General features: G+C 42.8%; 1 protein-coding gene across 2 annotated transcripts in view; it reads right to left on the minus strand.

The window, feature by feature from the left end:
• The window catches only part of GGA3 (golgi associated, gamma adaptin ear containing, ARF binding protein 3), a 110260-nt gene that overhangs the window by 61012 nt on the left and 21576 nt on the right, over positions 1-27672 (minus strand). For both annotated transcript variants that reach the window (XM_056550038.1, XM_056550039.1), the window contains exons 2-5: positions 22740-22824; positions 21466-21541; positions 3100-3198; positions 239-362 (exon numbers count right to left, since the gene is read on the minus strand). In XM_056550038.1, the coding sequence (XP_056406013.1) occupies positions 239-362; positions 3100-3198; positions 21466-21541; positions 22740-22824 (384 nt within the window). The remainder of the gene's footprint in view (positions 1-238; positions 363-3099; positions 3199-21465; positions 21542-22739; positions 22825-27672) is intronic.

A 27672-nucleotide genomic window follows, 5' to 3' on the forward strand; every position in this document is an offset into this window, starting at 1 on the left:
GGGTCAAGATCCTACTGACCAAGCATTAAACGGGCATTCCAGCCATAGACGTCTTATCCCCTATCCTTTGGATAGGGGATAAGATGTCTATGGCTGGAATACCCCTTTAACAACCTACCCTAAGGATAGATGACCAATGCTTAGTTCTGGTGAACCACCTAAATGATGTAAAGATAGACAGATAAACTGACCATAATCATTTAAGTATAAAAGAAAAGCAATATAAAGAGAACTGTACCTTGTCTCTTCAACATCTGGTAAGCATCCTTTATTTTATTCTCATCTGGAAGAGCTATGGTCCAGCTATATAACAGACCAACAACTTTGCTCTTTACCTTCTCTGACACTCTGTCTCCTAGGTACTGTAAGGAAAATAAGCATGTTAGACATACTGTAAATAGTATTCTTCCTTAAAGGAAATCTGTCATCAGAATTACCTGCACTAAACCTGTTACACAGGCTTGTAGTGCGGGTGATCCTGATTAAAACGCTCCTTACCTGGTTAAAAATGGTTCAGCGGTTCTTAAGATATCTATATTTTTAGTTTTCTGTTATTCCCTGGCTTGGGACTCAGTGGGAGGTGTTATCATCTGGGACTCGGCCACACGTCATTATAGCTGGGCGGAGCGGCCGCCCGGCTCATGAATATTCATGAAATTATCCTCGTGGCCCTCCCCACCAGACCTAGAAAAAGGAGTTAGACTACGAGGATAAGTTCATGAATATTCATGAGCCGGGCGGCCGCTCCGCCCAGCTAGAATGGCGTGTGGCCGAGTCCGAGATGATAAGACCTCCCACTGAGTCCCAAGACAGGGAATAACAGAAAACTAAAAATATAGATATCTTAAGAACCGCTGAACCATTTTTAACCAGGTAAGGAGCGTTTTAACCCCTTAACGACGCAGGACGTATATTTACGTCCTGCGCCGGCTCCCGCGATATGAAGCGGGATCACGCCGCGATCCCGCATCATATCGCGTTGGTCCCGGCGCTAATCAACGGCCGGGACCCGCGGCTAATACCACACATCGCCGATCGCGGCGATGTGCGGTATTAACCCTTTAGAAGCGCCGGTCAAAGCTGACCGCCGCTTCTAAAGTGAAACTGAAAGTGACCCGGCTGCTCAGTCGAGCTGTTCGGGACCGCCGTGGTGAAATCGCGGCGTCCCGAACAGCTGATCGGACACCGGGAGGGCCCTTACCTGCCTCCCCGGTGTCCGATCGACGAATGACTGCTCCAGGCAGGAGCAGTCAAGCGCCGATAATGCTGATCACAGGCGTGTTAATACACGCCAGTGATCAGCATAGGAGATCAGTGTGTGCAGTGTCCCCTATGGGACCTATAACACTGCAAAAAAAAAGTTTAAAAAAAGTGTTAATAAAGGTCATTTAACCCCTTCCCTAATAAAAGTTTGAATCACCCCCCTTTTCCCATAAAAAAAATAAAACGGTGTAAAAAAAATAAAAATTAAACATATGTGGTATCGCCGCGTGCGTAAATGTCCGAACTATAAAAATATATAACTAATTAAGTCGTATGGTAAATGGCGTACGCGCAAAAAAATTCCAAAGTCCAAAAAAGCGTATTTTGCTCACTTTTTATACCATTAAAAAATGAATAAAAGTGATCAAAAAGTCCGATCAAAACAAAAATCATACCGATAAAAACTTCAGATGACGGCGCAAAAAATGAGTCCTCATACCGCCCTGTACGTGGAAAAATAAAAAAGTTATAGGGGTCAGAAGATGACATTTTTAAACGTATAAATTTTCCTGCATGTAGTTATGATTTTTTCCAGAAGTGCGACAAAATCAAACCTATATAAGTAGGGTATCATTTTAACCGTATGGACCTACAGAATAATGATAAGGTGTAATTTTTACCGAAATATGCACTGCATAGAAACGGAAGCCCCCAAAAGTTACAAAATGGCGTTTTTTTTTCGATTTTGTCGCACAATGATTTTTTTTTTCCGTTTCGCCGTGCATTTTTGGGTAAAATGACTAATGTCACTGCAAAGTAGAATTGGCGACGCAAAAAATAAGCCATAATATGGATTTTTAGGTGGGAAAATTGAAAGGGTTATGATTTTTAAAAGGTAAGGAGGAAAAAACGAAAGTGCAAAAACGGAAAAACCCTGAGTCCTTAAGGGGTTAATCAGGATCACCCGCACTACAAGCCTGTGTAACAGGTTTAGTGCGGGTGATTCTGATGACAGATTTCCTTTAATGGTGTTCTGCAGTGCCTTTCTTTTAAGCCTGTTTTGACATCGGGCTACAGGACTCCAGTTGCAGATGTAACCATTTAATGCCAGCAAATGTTATTCTATTACTTAGAATAAGACACATGCACAAAGCAATTTATGAAGCAACCCCTGTGTGCAGTAACATATTGCAAAGCCGGATGCTAGAAAGGGCAGAAGTAACAGGCACTGCACACTAGAGAAGATTACAGTTAAAGGGAAATGTCAATTGGGGATTTAATTCAATGACCCCACTTTATATAGGCCAAAGCACAACAAAATAAATCTCAATTATTTCCCTCAATAATTCTGTGAATTAAAAAATCATAACAAGGATAAAGTGGTGAAAGTTTTCGATGTCTAAAGTATGAGCACCTCAGTCAAAGCATATTTTACAGAACCGACCATCAACTGCAGACCTTAAACTGCATAACAGTGGGCTGTACACGTGATCCTTAAAATGATTAATTAACAAAGTAGTCTGGAAACAATTATTTGGACATTTGATGCTAACTCGGCCACAATATTCCTGCAGTTCATTTTTTATCCCAGCTCAGCTGCACCAATACATTTTTTGTCCTGCCATTACTGTAGTTGAGTCATGACTGCCTGTATAAGTTGCAAAGGAGAAACCTATGACAAGAAGCAAAGTTGACATTGCATCTCAAAGGAATACACAAAACCTCTGCAACATGAGTTATGGGACCCCTTCCCATGGAAATAGTCAACTATGGCTTCATACATTTTTTTATGTAGATAGTCACAATCAATGACTAGTGACTGGCTGTACTCTTGCATGTCAATCAGAGTTCTCTTCCTGTTAGGAGTCTTTAAAGATTAGGTTGGTTCAAACTTACTTTTGGAGAGACAACCTTAATAAGCTCATTCAAGAAGCGAAATTTGCCAACTTCACAGTGAAATCGTCTTCCGCAGTTCTTCATACAGGCTTCCAAAACCTGTAAGACAAGGAAAGGACACATCTGTAAATTCCTGGCATTCCATTATATACCACATCTTAAAGGTTATCCAGCGGGAGGGAACTTTGACCATTGCACAGTATTTAAAAAACCAAACCTTTACCTTTCGAGATGCCTCCGGTGTCCCGGTCCAGCCCCGTCCACGATCCTCTTCATAACAGAAATTTTGACGCCTGGTCCTGGCGTGACGTCGGGGCCTAAAGTGTTACACAGCTGCTCGGCCAATCACTGGCCACGACGATGTCCCGCCTTAGCCAGTGATTGGCCAAGGGGCAGTATGACACTCTGGGCCCAGGCGTCACGATTTCTGATAAATACCGAGCAATGGCCAAAGTTCTCTCCAGAAAATGTCATTCGTAATTTTTTTTATATAATTTATATGTATAATAATTAAATGTATAGGTAAATGTTTTTGTATTACTCAATGTGATGTTATTTAATTTATTCATAATAAATGTTTATAGTGGGGGCTGCCATGTCTAATAGCATCTCTGTACTGTGTCACTGCATGAAACAGACACAGATGCTTTATGGCAAACCATTGATGCCTCCTAACTGTATCTCCTGGTCCAGTGTTTCCTAACCAGGGTACCTGCAGGTGTTGCAAAACTACAACTCCCAGCATGCCTGGACAGCCAAAGGTTGTAGTTTTGCAACATCTGGAGGCACCCTGGTACTGTACGGAAACACTGTCCTAGTCTGTAGCTATACTAGCGGTGTACTGTGCATGCATATTTCATTGCTATAATGTGGTGTCATGATCACACCCTGTCGGTTCAGCTGAGACACTGAAGAGAGTGTGAAAGAGCAAGGGTTATTGCCACCAGACCTCTGGATACCTGTTAATAGTTCCAGCAAATCACTAAATTAACCCTTTTGTAAACATGTTCTACCGGAGCTGCCTTCAGAAAGGTGAGCTCATATTTAAAGATCAGAGCCAAATTAATTAAACATTTAGGGTAGGGTTACACGTAGCATATAGACATTATAGAGTATTTCATGCTGCACAGCAGGAAATACGCTAAGTATTCTTCTATGAGTAGGGGATTTTGCACAGCATGAAATACACTGCATATATGCTACATTTGACCCAACCCTAAAATTGAAAAAAAACTTTGCTGGTGCTCATGAACAAAAATACTGAAACAAATGACACACACGTCACAAAAAGAATAAAAAAAGAGTATCGGTATAAGTTATCGGCTATCGGCCTGAAAGGTCGCAGATTATCGGTATCGGCCCTAAAAAAAAAATCGATATTGGTCGATCCCTAAACAGCAGTGCAACAAGTTCAGGAAACTAAAATGGGATAAACGCATGAAAGTCTTTACATATGATTATTGGTGCATAGAAGTCCTTGTGAGAGATCCTTGATGGTATAGTTTTCAAGATGTAACCACGTTTGTAACAAAGAAATTCTCTCAGCATCTATATTATATAGTTGAATCCAGAGGGTCAAACCCTTGGGTCCCTTTGGTTAATCAGGTGGGGGCTAGAACATCATAGTTCTGCAGAGTTGAGGCATAGGTGACTGAACTCCGAATCACCTGAAGTATCTCCAAGGATGACAAGCCCAGGTTAGGCAAGTAGTGGTCGAGCAAAAAGACCTCTGTGTGGCGCTGCTGGTTCGGTGGATATTAGTAATGGACCAAATCCGGAGAAGAGTAGGTTTAAAAGCTGGGAGGTTTATTGCATATCCATAAAAACTATAAAACCAGTACAGAATAAGATTACGCGTTTCGGGGGAGCCACCCCCTTCTTCAGATCAGTGTACAGACAGTAGATACATTCACTCTATAAATATGTGCAGGAAAGGGCGCCAGGTACATTGGGGGAGGAGCTATGCAAAAACACATTCTATGGAAAAACTAAAGGAATACTTCAAGATCAAGCCAAAGAACTAAATACGGACAAGATCTTCAACCTTTCTAAGTATGTACTGGATGAGGTACACATCTAAATCCAATAACTTTGATCTCTTTTTAGATTTGAACAGCTTCTTACTGAAGCTTACTGATTCTTTTGCCTTAAAGAGTCCAACGGTCTCCCTACCACCACCAAGGATGACCCCTCTGCCCTCGTACCACCTGCAATTACCACCAGACTGCGCCTAAGGTCAAATTTCTATCCCCTACATGCAAAGGGCAGTTTTATTGATGCATACTCTGCACTGGTACAGGCTGATTTCGACAACCTCACCAAGAAAACCCCCCAGAAGTATTATACATACAATCTGACAGTTGCGGAAAGAGCATCCATCAAATCACTCTCTGACAACAAACTCCTCACCATCCGTCCGGCCGATAAGGGTGGAGGAATCGTACTTCTCAACAGGGACGACTACATCACTGAGGCCAAAAGACTTTAACCGGATACCACGTACTACTCATACCGCACAACCCCACCAAGGCCTTTCAGGACGAGCTCACATCTCTGGTTGACTCCGGCATGTCTCAGGGGGTACTATCTAAGTCTGAAAGGGACTACATTCTCATCATGTAACCCGCTCTCCCACTGTTTTACTACCTTCCTAAAATACATAAGAGTACCACCAACCCCCCGGTCAACCGATTATATCCGGCATAAATTCCATCTCATCCAATCTCTCCCATTACATAGATCTACTTTTGCAGAACAATGTCAGCAACCTCAAATCATGCTTTAAAGATACCACAGACTTCCTCAAATCAATTCTGGCAGTAGAATGGAAACCGGATTACCTTCTTGTCACCATGGACATCACATCACTTTACACCATAATCAAACATGAGGCAGGAATCAAGGCCATTTCACATTTCTTCTCCAATGATCCGTCAATGCCAACAGCATAAGTGGACTTCGTTTGATACTTACGCATAATTATTTCAAATTTATGGGCCAACTTTACATACAGCACACCGGAACTGCTATGGGGTCCAAAGTGGCCCCTAGTTTTGCAAACCTTTTTGTGGGGCTTTTCGAGGAAGTCTTTGTATATTCCCACCACCTATTCTCCAACTGCATTTTCTACAGGCGCTACATAGATGACATCTTCATTATCTGGAAGGGCGACAGGTCCAGCTTGAACAATTTTATCACACACCTGAATTCCAATGACTGGTCACTGCAGTTCACCTAATCTGTCTACGCCAACAACGCTGAATTCCTGGATGTACTGGTTTCACATGATGGTCACTCACTCCACACCAGGACATTTTTTAAATCAGTGGATAGCAACAGCTATCTGAGCTTCGACAGTGGCCATTTCAAAAAATGGCTGAGCAATGTGCTCTTCGGACAATTCATGAAGATTAGGGGGAACTGCACAAGGGACAGTGATTTTATCTCTCAAAGCAACATCTTGAAGGCCCGGTTCAAGGCTAAAGGCTATCCCCGGCCTCTGGTGCAGTCCTCCTATACTAGAGCCCTTTCACTATGTCAGTAAACATGCTTACTCTCCAAACCCGAACAGACCAACACCACCACAGAACGTACTACCAACTTCATCACCACCTACCGCAGGGAACACAAGGACATCAGGAAAATTCTAACAAAACATTGGTCAGTCCTCTTACAAGATCCGCACCTCAGGGGCACTCTCCCACCTAGACCCTCTCTCACATTCTGCAGAGCCTGGACCCTACAGAATATGATTGCTCCCAGTAAACTCAAGTCCACACTCCTGCAGCCCAACCCCTCTATACTCTCGCACATGACTGGAAGCCAAGTATTTTCCTCCACTGTCACCAGTGAAACCTACTCCAATGCCCCTATAAAAAACAATGTGTGGGCAGGACCATACGGTGCTTTAGAGAATGCTTGAACAAGCACCGTAGCAACACAACACACGGCTTTCTGTTACACAGTGTCTCACGACATATGACAGACCACCACCAGGGGGACTTCAGTGCCATCCAAGCTACCCCTATTGAACACATCGCTAAGGATGTTAACTAGAGATACAACACCCTCAAGAGACGTGAAAACTTTTGGATCCACAGCCTCTGTACCCTGTCTCCTGGGGGTCTGAACGAGATGATCGAGTGAAATCTTTAATTCAGCTGCTTCCCCCCACCTCATTTAGTTAACCTGCATTCATCACCACATACGGCTACTTTACACACCATTAACCTGGGCACCATGTATGACCTTGCTTTTATTACTATCATTCATGCATTTTCTATTATTATGTATTTGATATATACATAAACTTATATTTAAATCTTCTATATAAATATTAATTTATTAATACTAGGTGCCAGTAATTTTATCCATCATATACTAATCTACATTATTAACCCCAGCATTGTGTTCTTCCCCATCCTATCCACATTTATTTTTGACTTTTCATATACTAATTAGATTACTACCCCTGCATTCCAATGCACCCCTACTATATGACAATGCACCTCTTAATAACCTTAATCAGATCGCTACTACCACGTGACAATGCATCTACTATATGCCAATGCATCTCTTAATAACTTTAATCATATTACTACTACTATGTGCCAATGCATCATACTATATGCCAATACATCTCACGTTTATCCTCTCTACGTGCCAATGCATCCTTTCATATGCCAAGGTATTTCATATTAATTATTATTTTTCTTATTATGCACCACCCCAAGCTGTAACTCCATCCTTTGTTTACTATCATGTTTCATGTGACTATCTGGCTACCTATGATTACCTATACCTCTAGTGCATAATGTTAGCCACAGTACCCACTATTCTGCATACAGACTGGCTTCTGCCTCAGCACATAAATGAGCCGCCGCTCACCCTTGCTGCCGCACTGCCAGGGCTTATCTACAGTACCTTTTACGTTCACCGCATTGTTCCTTCATACATCACCTTTTTTTTAATATGCCCGTTCCCACTTGTTATTGTCCGCAGCGCTGTCAGCTAACACTGAAAGCGCCATGAAAATTCTGCACTCAGACTGGCCGACCAAGTCATGTGATGGCCGCTACCTAGCGACGCGTCCGTGACGACGCTCCCCGGCATGCGCATTCACAAGCGCTGCAGTCTATTCGCCACGGCCACCTATGACATCATGCCTGCTCACATCTGGACCCCGGACGTTTACATCTGCGGTCTGGATGTACAGTTTACTGTGGATTGATAAAACCAGAGAGAAACACTATCCGGCACTGCTGTGCAAGGAGTGAACAAAAACCGCGACTGGGTGCAGTGTGAATACAGTCCTAGGGGTGGTGCTCAATCTCACAGAAAATGGCAGAAATCTTCCAAAAATGCAAGGTAGAGAAAAAGATGGCACTCACCCACTTCAAAGGACTTGTGAAGGTGACTTTAATCCGAACTAGTCATTCAAAAGTGCATGTGCATAGCAGTTTTCAGCAAACAGGCAGGTGAAGGCAGGCAAAAACGCCGGGAGACCCAGCGTGCAGGTTACAGCTGTCTCGCACCTCCGTGCTTCATGAGACCATGGTCTCATGAAGCACGGAGGTGCGAGACAGCTGTAACCTGTTATATAGAAATAGACAGACTGGGAATTGCACTTAAAAAGTTCTTTATCTCCAAATTCATCCATGTACAAAACAGTAGAGAGATATACAGAACATAATCACCCGGTGCTCAATAGACTGCTCAGAGGTTATTCCACTCGGTGTCTTCAGAACCTTCCATCCCAGACTTGCTGCTTGCTGGACGGTGTGTTCCTGGCCATGTGGACGCTAATGCCAGCGAGCGTTTCCACACCCCCTCAGAATTAGCGTCCACATGGCCAGGAACACACCGTCCAGCAAGCAGCAAGTCTGGGATGGAAGGTTCTGAAGACACCGAGTGGAATAACCTCTGAGCAGTCTATTGAGCACCGGGTGATTATGTTCTGTATATCTCTCTACTGTTTTGTACATGGATGAATTTGGAGATAAAGAACTTTTTAAGTGCAATTCCCAGTCTATGTCTATTTCTATATAATTGGTTTACTACACTCAGGAGACGGAGCCCTGAGATAGACATAGGGAAGCCACCCATTACGTGCACACCTGTGGTCTGATTATGTTGAGAAGTTGATACGTCTAATTGAAACAGTACATAGGACGCACCAAGATATCTCTAAAAATACGCATTGCTGAACATTTAGCTAACATTAAAAATGGAAATCTTAAGCATCCCCTCTCTGCACATTTTACTGCAGTACACAACTGTGATTTAAAAGCATTGACATTCATTGGTCTTCAACATATCAGACAAGATTGGAGAGGAGGCAGCTATATGGTTAAAAATAACTCAAGCCGAAAGTAAAAAGATTTATGAATTTGCCACATTGGAACCAGGAGGACTAAATTCCAGTATTGAGCTGTTTGGATTTTTGTGAGGGATGGATCTGGCTCTGATGGGTGTCCTTTTTTGTATACTGGGACACACGTCATAGCCACTTCATCCCTCCCTCAATAACATCTATGTCAACATGTTAATTCTGTGTCTATCGTAATCTAATGTTTTATTATGTCTCATCTTTATTTATTTTCTTATTCTATTTTTATCTCATTTGATTCTATGTTTTATTATTTTTATTTCTATTTTTTATTTTATCTTATTTTCATTTATATACTCATATTTTCATATTTTTATCTTATTTTTTCATCTTTAAATTTTTTTTCCCATTATTATTATCATCATCTTTATTCTCAAATTTTTTTCAACCTTATGAACTATGTTACCATGTTACACCCAGTTTACGGTAAAGGAAATCAGATTGGTCCAGAAAATCTGTACCCGTGGGCATGACACCAGACCATGTAATAAGGTAGTCCCCTGCTCATTACAGTTAGGACACCTCTCAATAAGCTGTGGCCACTCTGGAGTCGTAGCAGGAGGAGGGAACCCATAATGAGCATGGTGCAGAATTTTGAAAATGGTTTCCCTCCATGTCTCATTGATAATGGTTTTGTGAACCTTCGTCCACTTCTGCAAGATTGGCACTGTCAAGGAATCCCTACACAGTTTGGATTCCCAATAGGTAAATAGGGAGTAGGACAAAGCTTTCCTACCCTTGCGTTTCAAATGACAATATAGTAGGGATAAAAAATAGCTAGGGACGTCGGAGGATACCAAACAGTCAAAGGACGTCGGGCATCTTTCCAAAGAGAGCTTTGTCAGTCGTGGTTTGAGGAAAACCAACGCCTGTTGGTACTGTAGAAAGCATCAATCCCCAATCCCACAGCAACTTTTACTTTATTCATGAAAGTGTAGAGCCTGTAACTCAAGATAAGGATTAACTCTTCACAACTTTCAGTAATTAACCATGGTGGAACCTCACACATATGGGCACCTTCTCCAGACATTCCCATACTATGGATTTATGCCTATGAGATAAGAATACAAAAGATGCTTCTCTAACACAGATGTGTAAAGTCTCCCTGTCCATCATATTTATAGCACAGCTTTGGACGATAGGTCAGAGTTCACACCTGAAATCTTCACACAGTTCATACAAAACCACTAATGGATTGTTGGTGTAACTGAAATGCCATGTCTTAGAAATGCAAACACTGTGGGGTAATACTCTTAAGTGAAAACCATGTATAAGATAACTATATTCAACATGTTTATGAAGGAATAGGTATGTGTGATGTCACTGATAATATTCAATTGTACACATGACAATGACACTTAAGTTATAGATTGTGGGGTGTCCGACTTCTGGGACCCCTCGCGATCTCCTGAATGGGGCCTTGATAGTCTGCTGGAAGGTGATATGCTGACCCCGCATGGAGTGGCGGCTGATACGCCCCCTCCATGTATCCCCATAGAGATACATGGAGAGGGCGTGTCGGCCGCGGCTTCCTGCGGGGGTCGGAACAGCCCTTCCGTCTGACTGCTAGGGCCCCGTTCAGGAGATCGCTGGGGGTTCCAGCAGTCAGACCCCCGTGATCTATAACTCATCCCCTATTGTTTGGATTAGGGGACAACTTATTTTTCACTGCACTACTCCTTTAATGTATTAAAGTAGTAGTATCCATGAGAATATACATATTTATCGATCAATCACTCTGTTTCTCCATTCACTTCCCCCCCTCTCTGTTCCACCAGCAGACATTATTGTAGGGGGTGATCAGACATGGCTCTGTTCTAATGTTAACAAATCCCCTCTGTCTTATCACAAGACCACAAATAACTGAGGAGACAAGAGGTATTCCTTTTTCGAAGAAAGACACATTTGTAGAGAAATAGAACTAGAAGAAACTGTGGCCTTTTCATGAACCCACTTGGGCCTGCATAGAATACACCCAAGACGGCCACCATTCACAATATGGCTGACAATATTTTTGATCAGACAGTGATTTATTTTGGGGCCTGTAATTAGCACAACAGTATAAGTTGTAGAGAACAAGCAGGGTAGGAGAAATATCTGGTAACAATATTTTGTAAAAATTGCCCATCTGGCTCAGGGCCTAGTGGGCTAGAAGAACTTTTACCACTCCTGTGAGCTCCTCCTGAGAGACTGGAACAACTATTCCAGATGGCCAATCCCTTGAGTCAGGGGATTGGGACCCCTCAGAGTACAGAGACTGTATTGTGGCACAATCCCTTAACATAGGAATGTGGAAGGGGGGGGGGTTGCCCCTTTGCAAACTATGCCACGATCCTGCTGGTTTGTTGCCATAGCTAAACAGAAGAGCATCAAACTGTGGAGGTTTTCCCTGCTTTCCAGCCAGGACTCATACGCGGATTTCAGCCTTCTTATTGAAAGTCACTGGGCTGACTGCAGTATAGGTCTTTTGGAGGGGTGTCCCTAACAATGTTATTTGCGTACACTGGTATGCCATGATTTTCCCCCGAATAACCGCTTTTGCGGTATCCCATTATAATTAAGTAGAGGAAATATGTTCCTCATTGTCATGGAGTGTCTGGAACTGCTTATCCCTAGCCAGGCCCCCTGGGAATTTCCAAAGAATGTCACTTCCTCTGGGAATAGTATCCTAAAGAAAAAGCAGTACTGGAGCATGGTAAGAGATCACCTGGTCTATAACAGATACTTGGAGCCCTTTTGGGAAATAGGAAACAGAAACAAAACAATGGTCAGTCCGTGGCCATTTCTATTATGGGCATGAGAGAAATGACTGTATTCTCACGCTTCAGGGTGAAGAGCACTCCACCATCCAGTAATGAGGACTGATCGGCCCAGAGTTTCAAAGGAGTGTCCACTCACTGAGATGGCCCTCTAGAGTTTCCACCCCCACTCCTGTTCTGCCGTTCAAAACAGCATTAAAGTCCCTGGCTACTACCCTGTGAGGGAGAGGGCAAGAATGTGGCAGCCGAGCCAGACAATCCAAGAAAGGATCCGTGCCAGTTTTAAGGCCATAAACATTATAGAGGTAAAGGTCGTCTGTGGCTGTAGTCACCCGGACACTACAAACCCTCCTGTCATCATCCCTTCTGCATATCAGATATGTCTCTAGAAAAGGCTTTTTGTATCAAAATAGGTACCCCTGCCTTATGGTTAACCGCCAATGATCCCTCCACCCTACCTACCCATCACTAGTATAACAGAGGCCACTAGCACACTAGGGACATCCTTTTTTCCACGCTGTAAGGGAGCAACTAGGCTTGGACCAATTCCCAGACTGGCCTCTTCCCTCCTCATAGAATGAAGTCCAGAAGGCTTGAAAGAGCATATAAACTTACAAAGGCAGGGAGCGAAACGAATACTCTAGCATAGGATAACGGCACCCCAGCGCTGTCTAATGAAGAGAGCACTTCAGAAACCTCCCACAATACAGAACTACAGTAGTTGGGGAATGAGGAGATATCGAGAGCCATATAAAGGAACCATTTTCCTAGCAATGGACAAACACCCCCCCCACCCACCCCCCAATTAGGGACACATTAAGAAAAACATTGGACAAGGTATGAGCCCCAGAGTTCGATAATGCACAGTGTAAAATACATAACCAACAAGCAAGCAGTAATTGTAGGGAAAATAAATTATTTGATGAATCAGGGAAAACAGCAAAATTACCCCCAAAAAGTTTTTTTGGGGGGGCTTTACTTTAAAAAATATGTACAGTGGGGCGTGGCTTGGCTGCCGACAGTGATGGCCGTGTAGCTCTGTAGCTCCGGAGCACAGCGACTTCTTACAGCGACTACGGCACATTATTCTGGCTGAAAAGTACACTGCAGGGTGTCGGAACCCTCTCTGCATTCATGGCCACAAAAAGAAGAACGCGGGGCTTCGGGAGACCCAAGAAATTGACAGACTTCTACTACACGCCGAGGAGCCGCATGACTCAAGATGGCGCCGGACCCCCCTCTCCTGCTCCTTCCTCATCCAGACGGCGGCGTTCTTCTCCGGAGCCGGAGACCCCGCTGCTACGGGACCGCAGTTGCTCTCTTCCCTCACTAGTTGCACGGGAGGGATCGGAGCAGGCAGCACGTACCTCCGCAACAGCTTCCCAGGTACGTTCATCCACCCCGGCCTCGCCCGCTTCTTCTGCTCAGGGGAGTCCTGCTAAACAGCGAAACAGGCCGCCTACCTCAGGGGCGCAGTCGGGGCCGAATGGAGTGAGAGAGGGACTGCCTGATTTGCCTGACCCCTTCACAGACCTACCTACCTCAGAGGCCCCTGTGACGGAGACCTCTCTGAAAAATATGCTGCAAATGTTAAACTCCTCTATACAAAGCAATATTCTCCTCACTCTGCAACCACTTCAGGCCTCGGTGTCTGAGCTGGAGGGGAGGGTTGACCATGCTGAAACTAAGATGGCAGAGCTGACTGGGTCCCACAACACCCTTATTGACGCTCACTATGAATTGGAGGGGGAGGTTCAGGCGCTGCGGTTGAAAATTGCAGACATTGAAGATCGCTCCCGCAGAAACAATGTGAAATTTAGAGGGGTGCCTGAGGAGGTGCCCACAAAGGACTTAGTTCCATACATACAAGAGCTCATTAAAGAAATGGTCCCGAATTGTTCCCCTGGGGACTTGATAATTGATAGGGCCCATAGGGTCCCGAAGCCAAAACACCTGCCGGATACCGTCCCCAGAGACGTTTTAGCACGTATTTACTTTTACCATATCAAAGAAGCACTATTATACCAAACCAGAGAAAAGGCTGCTATGCCGGCAAAGTTCCTTGGGGTGTCGCTCTATGCAGATTTGTCAGCCTATACACTTCAACTCAGGAGAAGTCTTGTACCGGTGACTCTGGCACTCCGAGAGGCTAAGATGCCATACAAATGGGGGTATCCAACACGCCTACTTGTCCATCAAGGTGACGTTACACATGTTATAAGGTCATTGGAGGAAGGTGCTGAATTGCTGCAAAAATGGGATATTCCTCTTACAGATGCTTCCTTCCGTCCCCAAGAAACAGTTGGACATATCAAGCCAGACTGGCACAAGGCAGGACCGTCGCGCCGTGGACGCCGTTGATAACGGAACTTTTCATATGTGCTTGGAATCTCTACAGTGTTGACTCTCTGTGTGACATAACTAGTTGGCTACAAGGAACTTTTCCTCGCCCCCGAAGTTGGTGCTAACCTGGCAGCACCCACTTTCTGTATGTTTGGGCTCCCGCTAGTACGGGAGCTGTCCTTTCTGTTCTCTATTGTTTGTTTGTCTTGTTTGTTTTTGTTTTCTTCCAGGGCGCAGTCGGTACTATGCAGTGGTGTCCCATCCAGATATGCCGAAACAACGAAGAGATGGCAATGTTTTACGCATTTATGGACTTATAGATGGTCTTAAAGGTTTTGTCTATTAATTGTAATGGCCTTAATGTCCCTCAGAAAAGGGCATTTCTTTGGTCTGTGGCAAAAAAGACGGGATGCGATATCCTATGTGCGCAAGAAACGCATATTATGCAAAAAGACGCGTTTCGGATTCGCAGCCCGTCTTATTCTAATGTATACCAGTCCCATTATTCAGGGAAATCACGTGGGGTTATGCTGGCCGTCAAGAGCTCTATAGCGTTTCAACAACTATCTGTACTTACTGATACCAAGGGCCGATATATTATTCTAGTTTGCTCCTGTAACAATGTGGTTTATACTATAGTTTCTGTTTATGCGCCTAACTCAGGCCAAGTTAAATTTTTTAATAAGTTATTCAGATTGATCAATAAGTATAAGCAAGGACATGTACTCATGTGCGGGGATTTTAATGCGGTCCTAGACCCTGTTATGGATACGTCCTCTACTAGTAGACATCTGCCTATATCTCTCTCCAACATATTCCATAGGGAGGAAGTTTTTGATGCTTGGCGAGTCATGCACGCATCTGAACGCGATTTCACTTGTTATTCTCCCACGCATAATACTTATTCCCGCCTAGACCTTTTTGTAGTTGATCGGTCACTTCTATCTAAATTGAAATCCACTTCTATTCTAGACCCCACCTGGTCGGACCACTCCCCCATTCTGTTAGAACTGCATGAAAAAGATTCTGTCCCGCCAACTTATATCTGGAGATGTAACGCGTTCTTGATGCATCATTCTCAATATGGCGGTGAGTTGGAGAGAGATCTGACATCATACTTTGCCCTCAATGTAACCCCTGATGTGAATCCAATCACGATTTGGAATGCCCATAAGGCATTTATACGTGGGTCCTTCATTAAATTAGGTCACGTGCTTAAAAAACATCAGACTAAATACCTCAATGAGCTGATACTTAGACAGAGGGAGCTGGAATCAGAGAATAAATCCAATCCATCACCAACACTAGCCGCAGAGCTGCGGATGGTGCGAAATGACATCAGAGAGGCCCTGTTAGTTGATTACGCTAAGGCATTGGTTAAAACTAAGTCACGATATTATGCCTCAGACAATAGGTCGGGGAAATTGTTGGCCGCAAGACTAAAAGACAAGCATGTCAAATCTCGCATCCCATTCCTTAAAGGAGATTCCGCCCATACAAAAATTTATCACCCTAGGGATATTGCAGACAAATTTAGGACTTATTATGAATCCCTGTACAACTTGAGGGCTGATCCCTCTACCCCCCAGCCAACCCTACCTGACATAGAAAAGTTCTTGGCTACCCTTAAATTACCTAGATTGTCTGAATCCCATTTATCTGTGCTAAATACGCCCATATCACAGGACGAACTGCGCAAAATTATTAAGTCTCTACCAACAGGGAAGGCTCCTGGGCCTGATGGCCTGACGACCCTATATTATAAGAGGTTCTCAAATATATTAACACCCCACTTACAAGCCTTTTTATCAGAAGTTGTAGGCTCGGGTAATTTACCCAGAGAAAACCAAGAGGCGCTAATTATAACCCTGCCTAAACCAGGTAAGACACCTGATGTCCCAAACAACTTTAGGCCAATTTCGTTGTTAAACGTTGATTTAAAAATATACGCTAAGCTGCTGGCCTCCAGACTGGCCCCCTTGCTTCCCCACTTAATTAGTGTAGATCAGGTGGGATTTGTCCAAAAACGGCAGGCATATGAAAACACGAGAAGAGTACTTAACCTGTTACACATAGTTGAAGGTCGCGCCCTTCCGTCCTTATTTCTCTCCCTAGACGCCGAAAAGGCATTTGACCGCATTAATTGGACATTCGCCTTTTCGGTGCTACAAACCATGGGATTTGAGGGCTATATAATGATGGCTATCAGGACCCTGTATACATTCCCGAATGCGAGAGTCTTTACTAATGGGACCCTGTCGGAGGCATTCGACATATCGAATGGGACTAGGCAGGGGTGCCCATTGTCCCCTCTCATATTTGACTTATGTCTAGAACCATTAGCCCAAGCTCTTAGGCAGGACCCCAAGGTGAAGGGTATACTGGTGGGAAATCACTCCCATCTGATCTCGCTTTATGCTGACGACATTATCATCACCCTGTCAGACCCCATTCATTCTCTGCCGAAGACCTTGGAGTGGTTGGAGGAGTTTGGAAAACTGTCATATTACAAATTGAATGTGCAGAAGTCCCAGGTTCTCCCTATCCATGTCCCTGCAGACTCTTTAGCGCAGATGTCTAGCTTATACAATCTTGATTGGCAAAAAGATGAGATATCCTACTTGGGTATTAAGTTAACTAGGTCATTTGCCCTATTGTATAAACATAACCATCTCCCTTTTCTTACTAATTTCCAAAAAGAGTTGGATAAACTGGGTAGGTTCGAGGTATCTTGGCTGGGGAGGGTTGCGGCCTTTAAAATGTTGGTGCTGCCCAAACTCCTATACTTATATCGCACGTTACCAATAAGCTTGCCAAGTTCATTTTTTAAAAAGGTTCAATCGGAGCTTCTCAGATATATTTGGGGGTCGAAGAGGCCCAGGGTATCTTCTACTTTATTGATGAAGGATAAGCGGAGCGGGGGTCTAGATTTCCCTGATCTTAGGAGATACCACTCAGCTACCTTATTAGCACAGTTGAAATCATTATGGGGGGAGTTTCCGATTATGCCATGGACACAAATTGAATGTTGCCTTAGTAATGTCTCACACCCTAGAACGTTATTATTTTTTCCTATATGGAATATTGCACTACCTACAGGGATGTCCCCACTCACTAAAGCAGGTCTAATGTGCTGGGCTACATTCCACGGCCATATCTCACACATGCAACACAGTTTTCCTAGAGAAACGCCTATGTGGATTGTTGCTATGAAGATACCAGATATCCACATTAACTCATGGATAGAAAAAGGGATACTTAGGATTTCACACTTGTTTAATGATGGATGCATGCTCCCATTCTCCGTGTTGCGCTCTAAATTTGGAATATCAGCCTCTGACTTCTACAAATACCTCCAAATTCGCCATCTTTTCTCCTCCATGGTGAACGGGGAGTGGTGTTTCTCTGATGAGCTGCTCAAATTGTTTTCTTTGAGTGTTAAAGGACTTAAACCCATTTACCAATTGTTAGATCTGAGCGGTGAGTCTTATGGTACCAATTCTTACGCCAGATGGGCCAAGGAACTGGCGATAGATATAGCACCGGTTGAGTGGAGGCATGCATCCAACTGGATATTTAAAGCACTTAGATCAATTACTCAGGTGGAAGCGGCAATAAAGACGAGACTGTGTTGGTATTATCCTCCCACTCGCTTGCACGCTATGTATCCTTCAACTTCACCGTTATGTTGGAGAGGTTGCGGATGTAGGGGCACGATTTCTCATATTTTATGGTTTTGCCCTGAATTGGAGAGGTATTGGCTAGAGGTAGAACGGGTGCTAAAGCACATATGTCCTTCCATGCCGGATCTGACCCCCAAATTGGCACTACTACTCATAGGCATTCAGGAATTCCCGGTGGAGGTTAGACCTCTCTTGTGTAAATTGCTCGTTATCGCCAAATTAATTATCACTAGACATTGGAAGTCCCCCTCCCCTCCGGAGGTAGGGGAAATGGTAGCTTCGGTTAACATAGCGTGCAAATATGAACTCGGTATAGCCTTAAATGAGGGATCGTCTTATGCTAAGGTTTCCTTCATTTGGGAACGGTGGACCCAATCTCCTTACTTTCAGAATTAGAGGTGGGATGTGTGTATATACTAGCCTTGCGCAAATATGACAGCCTATAAGTCTGGATGACACCCTTATAACCATAACTGCGATGTGATAATATGGATTGTTCATGCACTATCTGTTACCTGCACGCCTGGAATGTGGTTCTTGGTTCAAGTACTGTTTATACTTTTTGTAACATGTTATGTTTTTACGTGAAAAATCTTCAATAAAAAGATTGAAACGAAAAAATATGTACAGTGGGCATATAAAAACAATTCGGTTCACACGGCGGTGTGAACCGAATTCACACAGTGCGCTAATGCACCGGATTTTTGCATTTGCAAGAAGGACAACAAAGGGTTAATCCCCCTCAACCACTTGTACCACCAGTGCCACCTGGGTCAACACAAGCACTCCCCGCAACCAAACTACATCAGACAACTACTGCCATCCACGAACGTGACCATCCGGTGAAACGGCAAGTCCCGGTCAGCTGACCTGCAATCAGCTGACAGCCGAGACCGGAAGCTCGCTAGCGTGCAGCCGCGAGCAACAACACAGACGCCGGCAGGTGCACGGCTGCTCGTGACTACCATCTGCCGCTAGCTAGAGCTCCGGAGGAGAACCACAGCCCCGGCGTGGAGCGGTGAGTGGCACTTAGTGCCGGTTAGTTCCTTTTCAGCCTCATGCTATGGGGAGAAAATCCCCATAGCAAACATATGCTGCTCTGGACAGTTCCTAAAATAGACAGAAGTGTCAGGAGAGAGCACTGTGGTCTTGACAGAGAAGAAATCCCAAAAGAAAAAAATTTCCTCTGTAGTATACAGCTGCTAATAATTGCTGGAAGGATTAAGAATTTTTTATAGAAGTAATTTACAAAACAGTTTTCATGGCAACAGTTGATAATAAAAAAAAAATAAAAAAAATTAAAAAAAAGTTTCCACCGGAGTACCCCTTTAAGCACTGCCAGGGTTCTTATTTCCAAATCCCTATCGAACAATACACTTAAGAGTTATAAGACTGCATGGGAATTGTTTTGTGATTTTAGGCACACGTATCCACAAAATGGTTCTGGTCATATCTACTAGCATTTGTTGCTTTCTGCCACTCAAATCTCAACCTATTGCACTCAACTATCAAACTCTATCTTTCCGGCATACAACATTTTTACTCTCTGGAACATCCAGATCAGCCTTCATTGTTCTCTGCATCCCCTATTCGGGCTATCTTAAAGGGGATACTAAAAAGTGGTAGTACAGTTGGTACGACAAGGCAGCTGGTGTCAGGTCAGTTTTTCAGGTGATTATCTGATGCGTTATCCAGAATAACTTTCGGCTTTGTGACTAGTCTGCTCATTAAGACAGCTGTGCATTTAGCATTTTACGGTTTTCTGAGACAAGGCGAGTCATTCAAGAGTGGCTTAACGTTATTGGTAAAGAGTCAATGGATTCCCTGTTTGCCATATCTGGTGCTCCATTGACCACTTCAGTATTTCTCAAGTATAGTCGCATGTTACTAGTTAATTTGGGGGTTAACCCGTTGTCCATCTCCAGTCACTCATTTAGAATAGGGGCAGTCTCTGCAGTTCTGAAAAATAACATTCAGGTGCACGTCATAAAAAAACTCGGTAGATGGAAGTCATCGTCCCATGCTAGGTATATCCCTGATCTGCATTGCAAAATGTTGTCAGCACTTAAAAGTCTTAAGTTCTACCCCACATATTGTCTTTGCCCTCTTTTTGGTATATCTGTTGCAGCAGTTATGACACAACACGAGCTGCTTTAGTGTAAGGGTAGGTAGGTACGGGGCTCGTTTCTGATAGTTATCCTGACCACAAATATATAAGCAGTTTTTTTTTTTTATGTAACATAACTGCTACCATGTAGATATCCACACACTTGGTGAGGTTGGAGAAAAATAACACTTGCCTGGTGCTTGCTGGATCATGGAGCGAAGTGGTAAGGATGCCAAACTTCAAGATAATTGCAAACAGCGTTTTGTAAATGGAACTGTTTTTGTGTACTAATGCCTACTCCCAAAATGTCAGATGTCTACAAATGTTACTTAGCATGTGCTGTATGTTTACATTTACACTGGCCAGCAGGTGTGCCTGTAATTACGTCATCTGACCTGCCCGAAGGTCGAGACGTTCTTCACAGGTTTTTTCATACTCAGGATATATATAAAACAGCCCATGGTTTGTGTTTTCCTCCCCTGACCTGAGAAAGAGGGGAGCAGGTCCCCTCGAAATGCATTGTCAACTATTTGTATAATAAAAACACTGTTTGCAATTATCTTGAAGTTTGGTATCCTTACCACTTCGCTCCATGATCCAACAAGCGCCAGGCAAGTGTTTTCCTCCAACTTCACCAATTGTGTGGATATCTACATTGCTGCTTAACGCCCCAGGACACTGGGCACGGACAGACCTGGGCTGCTGCTGAATTCCCAACTCTAAAGGCTGTTGTCGGTGTTGTGCTTTGAGTGCAACATGCCAAGGTGAGCAGTTATATTGTTACTTACTCATTCTTGCCACCACAACGTAAAGGCACAGGGTGTGCCGGTGCATGTCCCTTTTTATTTTTGCATAAAACAACTGCTACCATTTTATTCAGAAATGTCCAATTAATGAAAATGATGTTTTTTAAAGGTCTAATGGTCCTCTCCTTCCTTTTTCTGGCAACTTTTTCATGCATTTTTTATTAAAGCAAATACAATGATTTTGAACAAATACCATAAAGTCATTATAGCTATTATATGAGGAATTATAATCTGCAAATACAATGTACCCACAAAAGACTAGGAAAAGGACTGTACTCACTGTGAGGGCCTGCAGTGCTTCCCATTCTTGCGGGGACTGAATTTTATGAGCCAGTAGTCTAACTGCAATCTGTGGACTGAGAGAAGACAAGAGCTATATAGAATGAATTTTAATTCATAATGGAAACTAGAAAGCACAGGGACAGGGAAAAACATATTTTGTTGCTGCGTATTTTCCTACCTATTCAATAAAGTCAATGGGTAGCAAAATCAGCTGCAGAAAATTCAGCAGGTGTGACCATACCCTAAAGAGCTTTTCAGGTCACAACATACTGATTGACCATTCTCCAAATAAGTCCCCAATATCTGGTCAGTTGGTTGCCAACATCTGGAATAGAACTGGAAACTGATAGCCTGGAGCCTAGGTTACTGCAGTTCCTCATATTGCACTGATGCCAGAGACATGGAGGCAAACAGGTGATCGAAAGGGGTGTACATGAATTTTAGACAGGTCCCATCTTCCAAGAACACAATTTTAATGGTCAAACCATGAAGCTTTTATTGAATCAAAAAGAAATGTACACAAGTACAAGCAATAAACAGAATGATGTAAGGTAAACATGACCTACAAAAGTGAACCAAACTAGTGGCGTACATAGAGATAAATACATGAAATACGTCATCAGGTACCATATAGTGTAAGTAAAAAAACACCACCATCCCGGGCGGGGATAGAAACCTATTCAGTTAGTACAATGACAGGCTATGGCGCATGTCAGGACTATGGGAGGAAGTGAGCCAGGGCTCCCACACCTCCTCAAAACGAGATACTGTGTCTCCCTAATTGCAGTCAATTTCTCATATAACATTATGGTGTTAATCCTTTGTAAAACCTCCGAGAAATGTAAAGACTGTTGTTTCCATTGGGATGCAATATGGCCAAGAGAATAAGCTGAACTAAACAGAAAATCTTGAACTTCATTCTGGCGGGTTTTAAGCCCAACAGACAAAAGGCAGGTGTCTCCGGTATATGACATGCAAAAATAGAAGTTAAAAGATCGTGGACTCTAGTCCACAAGGAGGACTCTACAGGGCACGACCACCACACATGATACATCGTGCCGGTCATGCCACAATCACGAAAGCAGAGGTGAGACAAGTGGGTAAATAGTATGTAATCTGGCTGGGATAAAATAGGTCCTATGAAGCACCTTAAGTGCCGTCTCCATCAGAGACACCTGCCAACTGCCCCGACTCAAAGTTTCGCAACATCCTCCCCATTGTTCAAGTGACAGGGTAGCGCCAAGTCAAGAACACAATTTGAATGTGTCTTACCCTTCAAGTTCTTTGTTGATTTGGTCACAGAAACTAATAATATACTCCCAATCCTCCTGACGGTTACAGGGGTTTGTGGCTTTATCTGCGATGAAAAGAAAAAAAAGAATAAATACGTGCAAAACTTTCAATTCTTCAGCAGTTAACGCAGCTAAAGGGAATCCCATGACTGACCCAGTTCCCTTAAACCTTTAAAGACACAGCCCATTTTGGCTTTGAGGACACAGGGAATTAAAATGTTTCCGTTTTAGTTTTTTTTTTTATCCTCTCCTTCTGAGGGACAGAATTTTTTTTGTTTTTTCCTCTACAGAGCCATATGAGGGCTTGTTTTTTGCGCAACCAATTGTACTTTGCAATGACGCCTTACATTTTACCATAAAATTTACAGCTCCAGCAAAAGAATAATTATTTGTGATGGGAAATTGAAAAGAAAACAACAACTTTTGGGGTTTTTTGTTTTTGCGCAGTGCAACTTATGGTAAAATTGACATGTTCTCTTTATTCTGTCGGTCAGTGCGACTGAAATGATACCCATCTTTACACGCATTTCTTTCTTTCTATTTTTTTTAATGTAGTATTCATTGGAAATTTTTAAACAGTAACAACAAATGACACAAGATGAAGACATTTCCACAGAAAGCTACAAAATGTAAAGTGTGTAGAAAATGAGTGGGAAAATTTTTCCCACAACAAATGCAGCCCAGAGTAGCATATAGGAAACATATAACCAAAAATAGACAAGGTCTTATAGATAATTTATTAAAATGAAATAATCAAAAATGCTAAATTGGATCACAGGGCCCTTGTGAATCCAATCATGTATAGATATATAACAATATTTGACACAATATTAAAAAAAACTCTTACCTATATTTGCGCTGGTGAAGAAAGGACTGTAGTCCTGAAATGCGTCCAGCCTTTTTAAATATATCTGGGACACCATTTATACACACACACACATATATGTGTGAGTGAATGTTAGGGTCCCATCCAATATAAGGCCACCTCCGCATGGTGGATGGGGGGACACGTTTTGATCAAAAAGTGCGCTAGGAGCCTCCATTTTGTTGACCAAGTGTGCTGCTGCCATTTTCTATTTTTACATGTTATATATATATATATATATATATATCTGTAGAAGTAGAAGAAGCAGCACTCCCTTGAAAATGACTTTAAATGGTGCACGCAGAAATTCGACCCGGGTCAAGAGTCCAACAATAAACAGAAGATGAATATATCCGCATACTCCAATAGGTGAAAAATGAAAAAACTTTTATACCATAAACAAAAGGTGAATGTCAGACAGCTACGTTTCGACCAGCTTTCCCGGTCTTTCTCAAGCCATAGTACAAATGGTGCATAACACACTATATATAGGGATACCTATCTGGTATCAAATTATTAAATTAAGTGCAATAATTTACATATCTTATGTCAAAACCATGATATAGTGCAATACAATTCTCAAATCAAAATTTACAAACACAGTGCATATCAATATTCCACACGTATATCACTCCCACCATGTAAAATATCCCAAATCCCTTAATTGCAGTCCTGATTAGCTCTCAGGGCACCTGTGTGAATGATTAAAAACAATAACTTAAAAACAATAAATGAAAAAAAAAATATATATATATATATTTTTTCATTTATTTTCTTTCATAATGTGCAACATTTGGGTTCAGTAGGCGATGGTGGATGTGTGCAGATAAATTAGTGTCCCTTTATAAAGTGACCGTGAGGGTTTAGTCAGATGGCACGGTAGTAGAATGGCTCTCCTGGTAATCCCGTATGATAACGGGACCTAGGAGGACCAAAACCATGGGAAGTTGGATGTTCTGACACTTCATTGTGCCGGATCCGGTTACCCATGGATACCACCATGCTGACATATATATATGGGAAGTGTGAATGAACATTTGCTTGGAAAACCACCGAGCCGGAACCTATGCACAAGTATAACAGTGTGAGGAGTTTTATTTTCATTTTTTATTTTTCAAATTTTTTGCCCTACTCTAATATGGTGCTGGCACACACGCCGGCAGGTCTGCCCATGAGTGGACCAAGCCGACATACACCGGAACTTGAGGCGAATAATAAACTCTGTATTCCGGCAATATTATCATTTACTATAGATATTTAGTTTATGCACTTTATATAACTGCCCAGAACGCGATTATAAAACAACATTGCGTTGCTGTGACCGGATTGCCATGGTGACATCTATGCCTCTGATATCGCGTGACCCGTGCTGGATGACGTATATCCGGTACACATGCGCAATGTAATGTTTACACGCTAGAACCCACGTGTAGATCCGGAGTGACTTCCTTCTCTTTACTGTAAGTTATTGTTTTTAATAATTCACGCAGGTGCCCTGAGAGGTAATCAGGACTGCAATTAAGGGATTTGGGATATTTTACATGGTGGGAGTGATATACGTGTGGAATATTGATATGCACTGTGTTTGTAAATTTTGATTTGAGAATTGTATTGCACTGTATCACGGTTTTGGCATAAGATATGTAAATTATTGCACTTAATTTAATAATTTGATACCAGATAGGTATTCCTTTATATAGTGTGTTATGCACCATTTGTACTATGGCTTGAGAAAGACCGGGAGAGCTGGTCGAAACGTAGCTGTCTGACATTCACCTTTTGTTTATGGAATAAAAGTTTTTTCATTTTTCACCTATTGGAGTGCTGCGGATATATTAATCTTCTATATAGATATAATTTGAATAAACACTGCAGGGTATCAGCACCTTGAAATAACGCTCAGCCACGAGGCTGAGCGTTCTGAACATTATCACTCCGCATCAATGCATCATCCCTCCGTGCACGGGACTGAAAAACGCTGCTATAATATTGCTGCTAGATAAACTATTATACAGATGAATTATACCTCCACTACTGCTGGGGTGTAGAGGTCAATCTCTTACAATAACGGGAACAACTAATGATTGCTACTGTACAGATGCACGTAACATCTATCTCCACTGAAAAGTAATCCTGTCCTTGCAATCACCACTACTGGAGCAGGTAAGAGGTGTACTCATACCAACATTATTTATTAAAGAGACATTATATGAATACAGTATAATCTCAATATAATATGCACCACAAAAATGAGTCGGCATTACCAAGAGGTTGAGGACCTGATACTGCTAAGTGGATATTTGTATTCATTTTTTATTGCTACAGTATTTTATTTTTAAGTAATTTTTGAGAGTCAATACAGTATCCTAGGTTTTACATATAGGAAACATATCAAAGAACAAGAGTCCAGCAATTTATCATGGAACAGAAATAATAAAGGGTACTCTGAAAGGAGGAAGGCAAAAATAGCCAACCCGGTAGTCATCTAGGCCCTATAGGAAAGACAGAGCACTTCAATGAAAAAGGGACACCACAAAATAAAACAACAAAAACAGGACAGACAACAGGGGAAAAGAACACAAAAGGGGTAGGGAGGGGGAGGAAGAGAACAGGAAGGTTGCCTATCAAGGAACAAATCCTACTACTTTTTAAAAAAAACTCAAAGTTTTTTTTTAACAAAAGAAGTATGTTTAAAGGGGTATTCCTTATTCAAAGGATAGGGGATAAGATGTCTGATCACTGGGGGCCCACCGCAGAGTACTGCCGGCTGCTTCTCCAGTCTCGAAAACCTCTGTGTTTCCAGGACTGGAGACGTCACGCCATGCCCCCTCTATTCATGACGGGAATACCGAGTGCTGCATGGAGATCACAGAGGGTCCCAGAGGTGCCTCTTGTGCCCTATCCAAAGGAAAGGCTAGATGCCTATGCCCGGAATACCCCTTTAAAATTGCCCTATTCTGTAAAAATTTCTCAGTATTTGGGACTGTATGATGACTCATTATTTGAGCTGTGATCTGAAGTTTTTATTGGTACCACTTTTGAGTATATGTGACTTTTAGATTACCTTTTATAATTTTTTTCCTGGGATGTAATGTGACCGAAAATCAGCAATTTTGCAATTTCTTTACATTTACACCGTTCACAGCATGGGATAATTAACTCCAAGAGGATGCAGGGTGTATATGTACGCCCTGTGCCCGCTCCCGTTCTATGACGTGCGCTAATAGTGGGATGGTCATGTCGCTAATGCCGGACATCACTGATCACTGTTTTGCCCGGCAAAGTTGATTGTGGCGTCTAAAATGTAAAATAACTACACCCAGCTGCTCAGCGAAGCCGATTGGGACTACGGCAGTAAAACCGCAATGTCACGGGTCAGCTGAGTGGATAGCCCGGTGGGCCCTTATCTGCCTCCTCGCCGTCCGATCGTGACCCAGTGTTCAAGTCAACCATGGTGGGCTAGAGCAATGGAGTGCCAATAACACTGATTGATGCTATGCAATGGCATAGCATTGTTCAGTGTATGCAATCTAAGGATTGCCTGCAATAGTCCCCTGTGGGGACTAAAAGATTGTGTAAAAAATTTATAAAAAATTTACGTGAATTAATTTTCCTAATAAAAGTTTGAATCACCCCCTTTTCCCATTTAGATCCTTTAAAAGGACCATGGACATGTATACATGTCCAGGGCAGATGATCGTTCCTGCACCTGGACGAGTATACACATCCACTGATCTCATGGATACTGCCCTGTGTACCCACAAGATCGTGGCAGGGTCCCTGCGGTCGGAAGCGACCACGAGCTGTGGTTTGACAGAGGGAGGGAGCTCCCTGTCTCTCTAGCAGAACCCTGTTTCTGCAGTACATTAGAGGTATCCGTCAGCATCAATTTAAAAAAGTGATGCCAATGTATACTGTAGCGGCCCTATTCATTTCCGTGGCCTGAAAAAACCTAGCTGGCTCAGTTACGGCAACTTGCCGCCAGTGTATGCTAATTTAACTTTACATACACAATACTATGCTATTTTATCCCACCAAATTAGGGTAT

The sequence above is a fragment of the Hyla sarda genome, chromosome 13, assembly GCF_029499605.1.
Source record: "Hyla sarda isolate aHylSar1 chromosome 13, aHylSar1.hap1, whole genome shotgun sequence".
In the NCBI taxonomy this organism is placed as follows: domain Eukaryota; kingdom Metazoa; phylum Chordata; class Amphibia; order Anura; family Hylidae; genus Hyla; species Hyla sarda.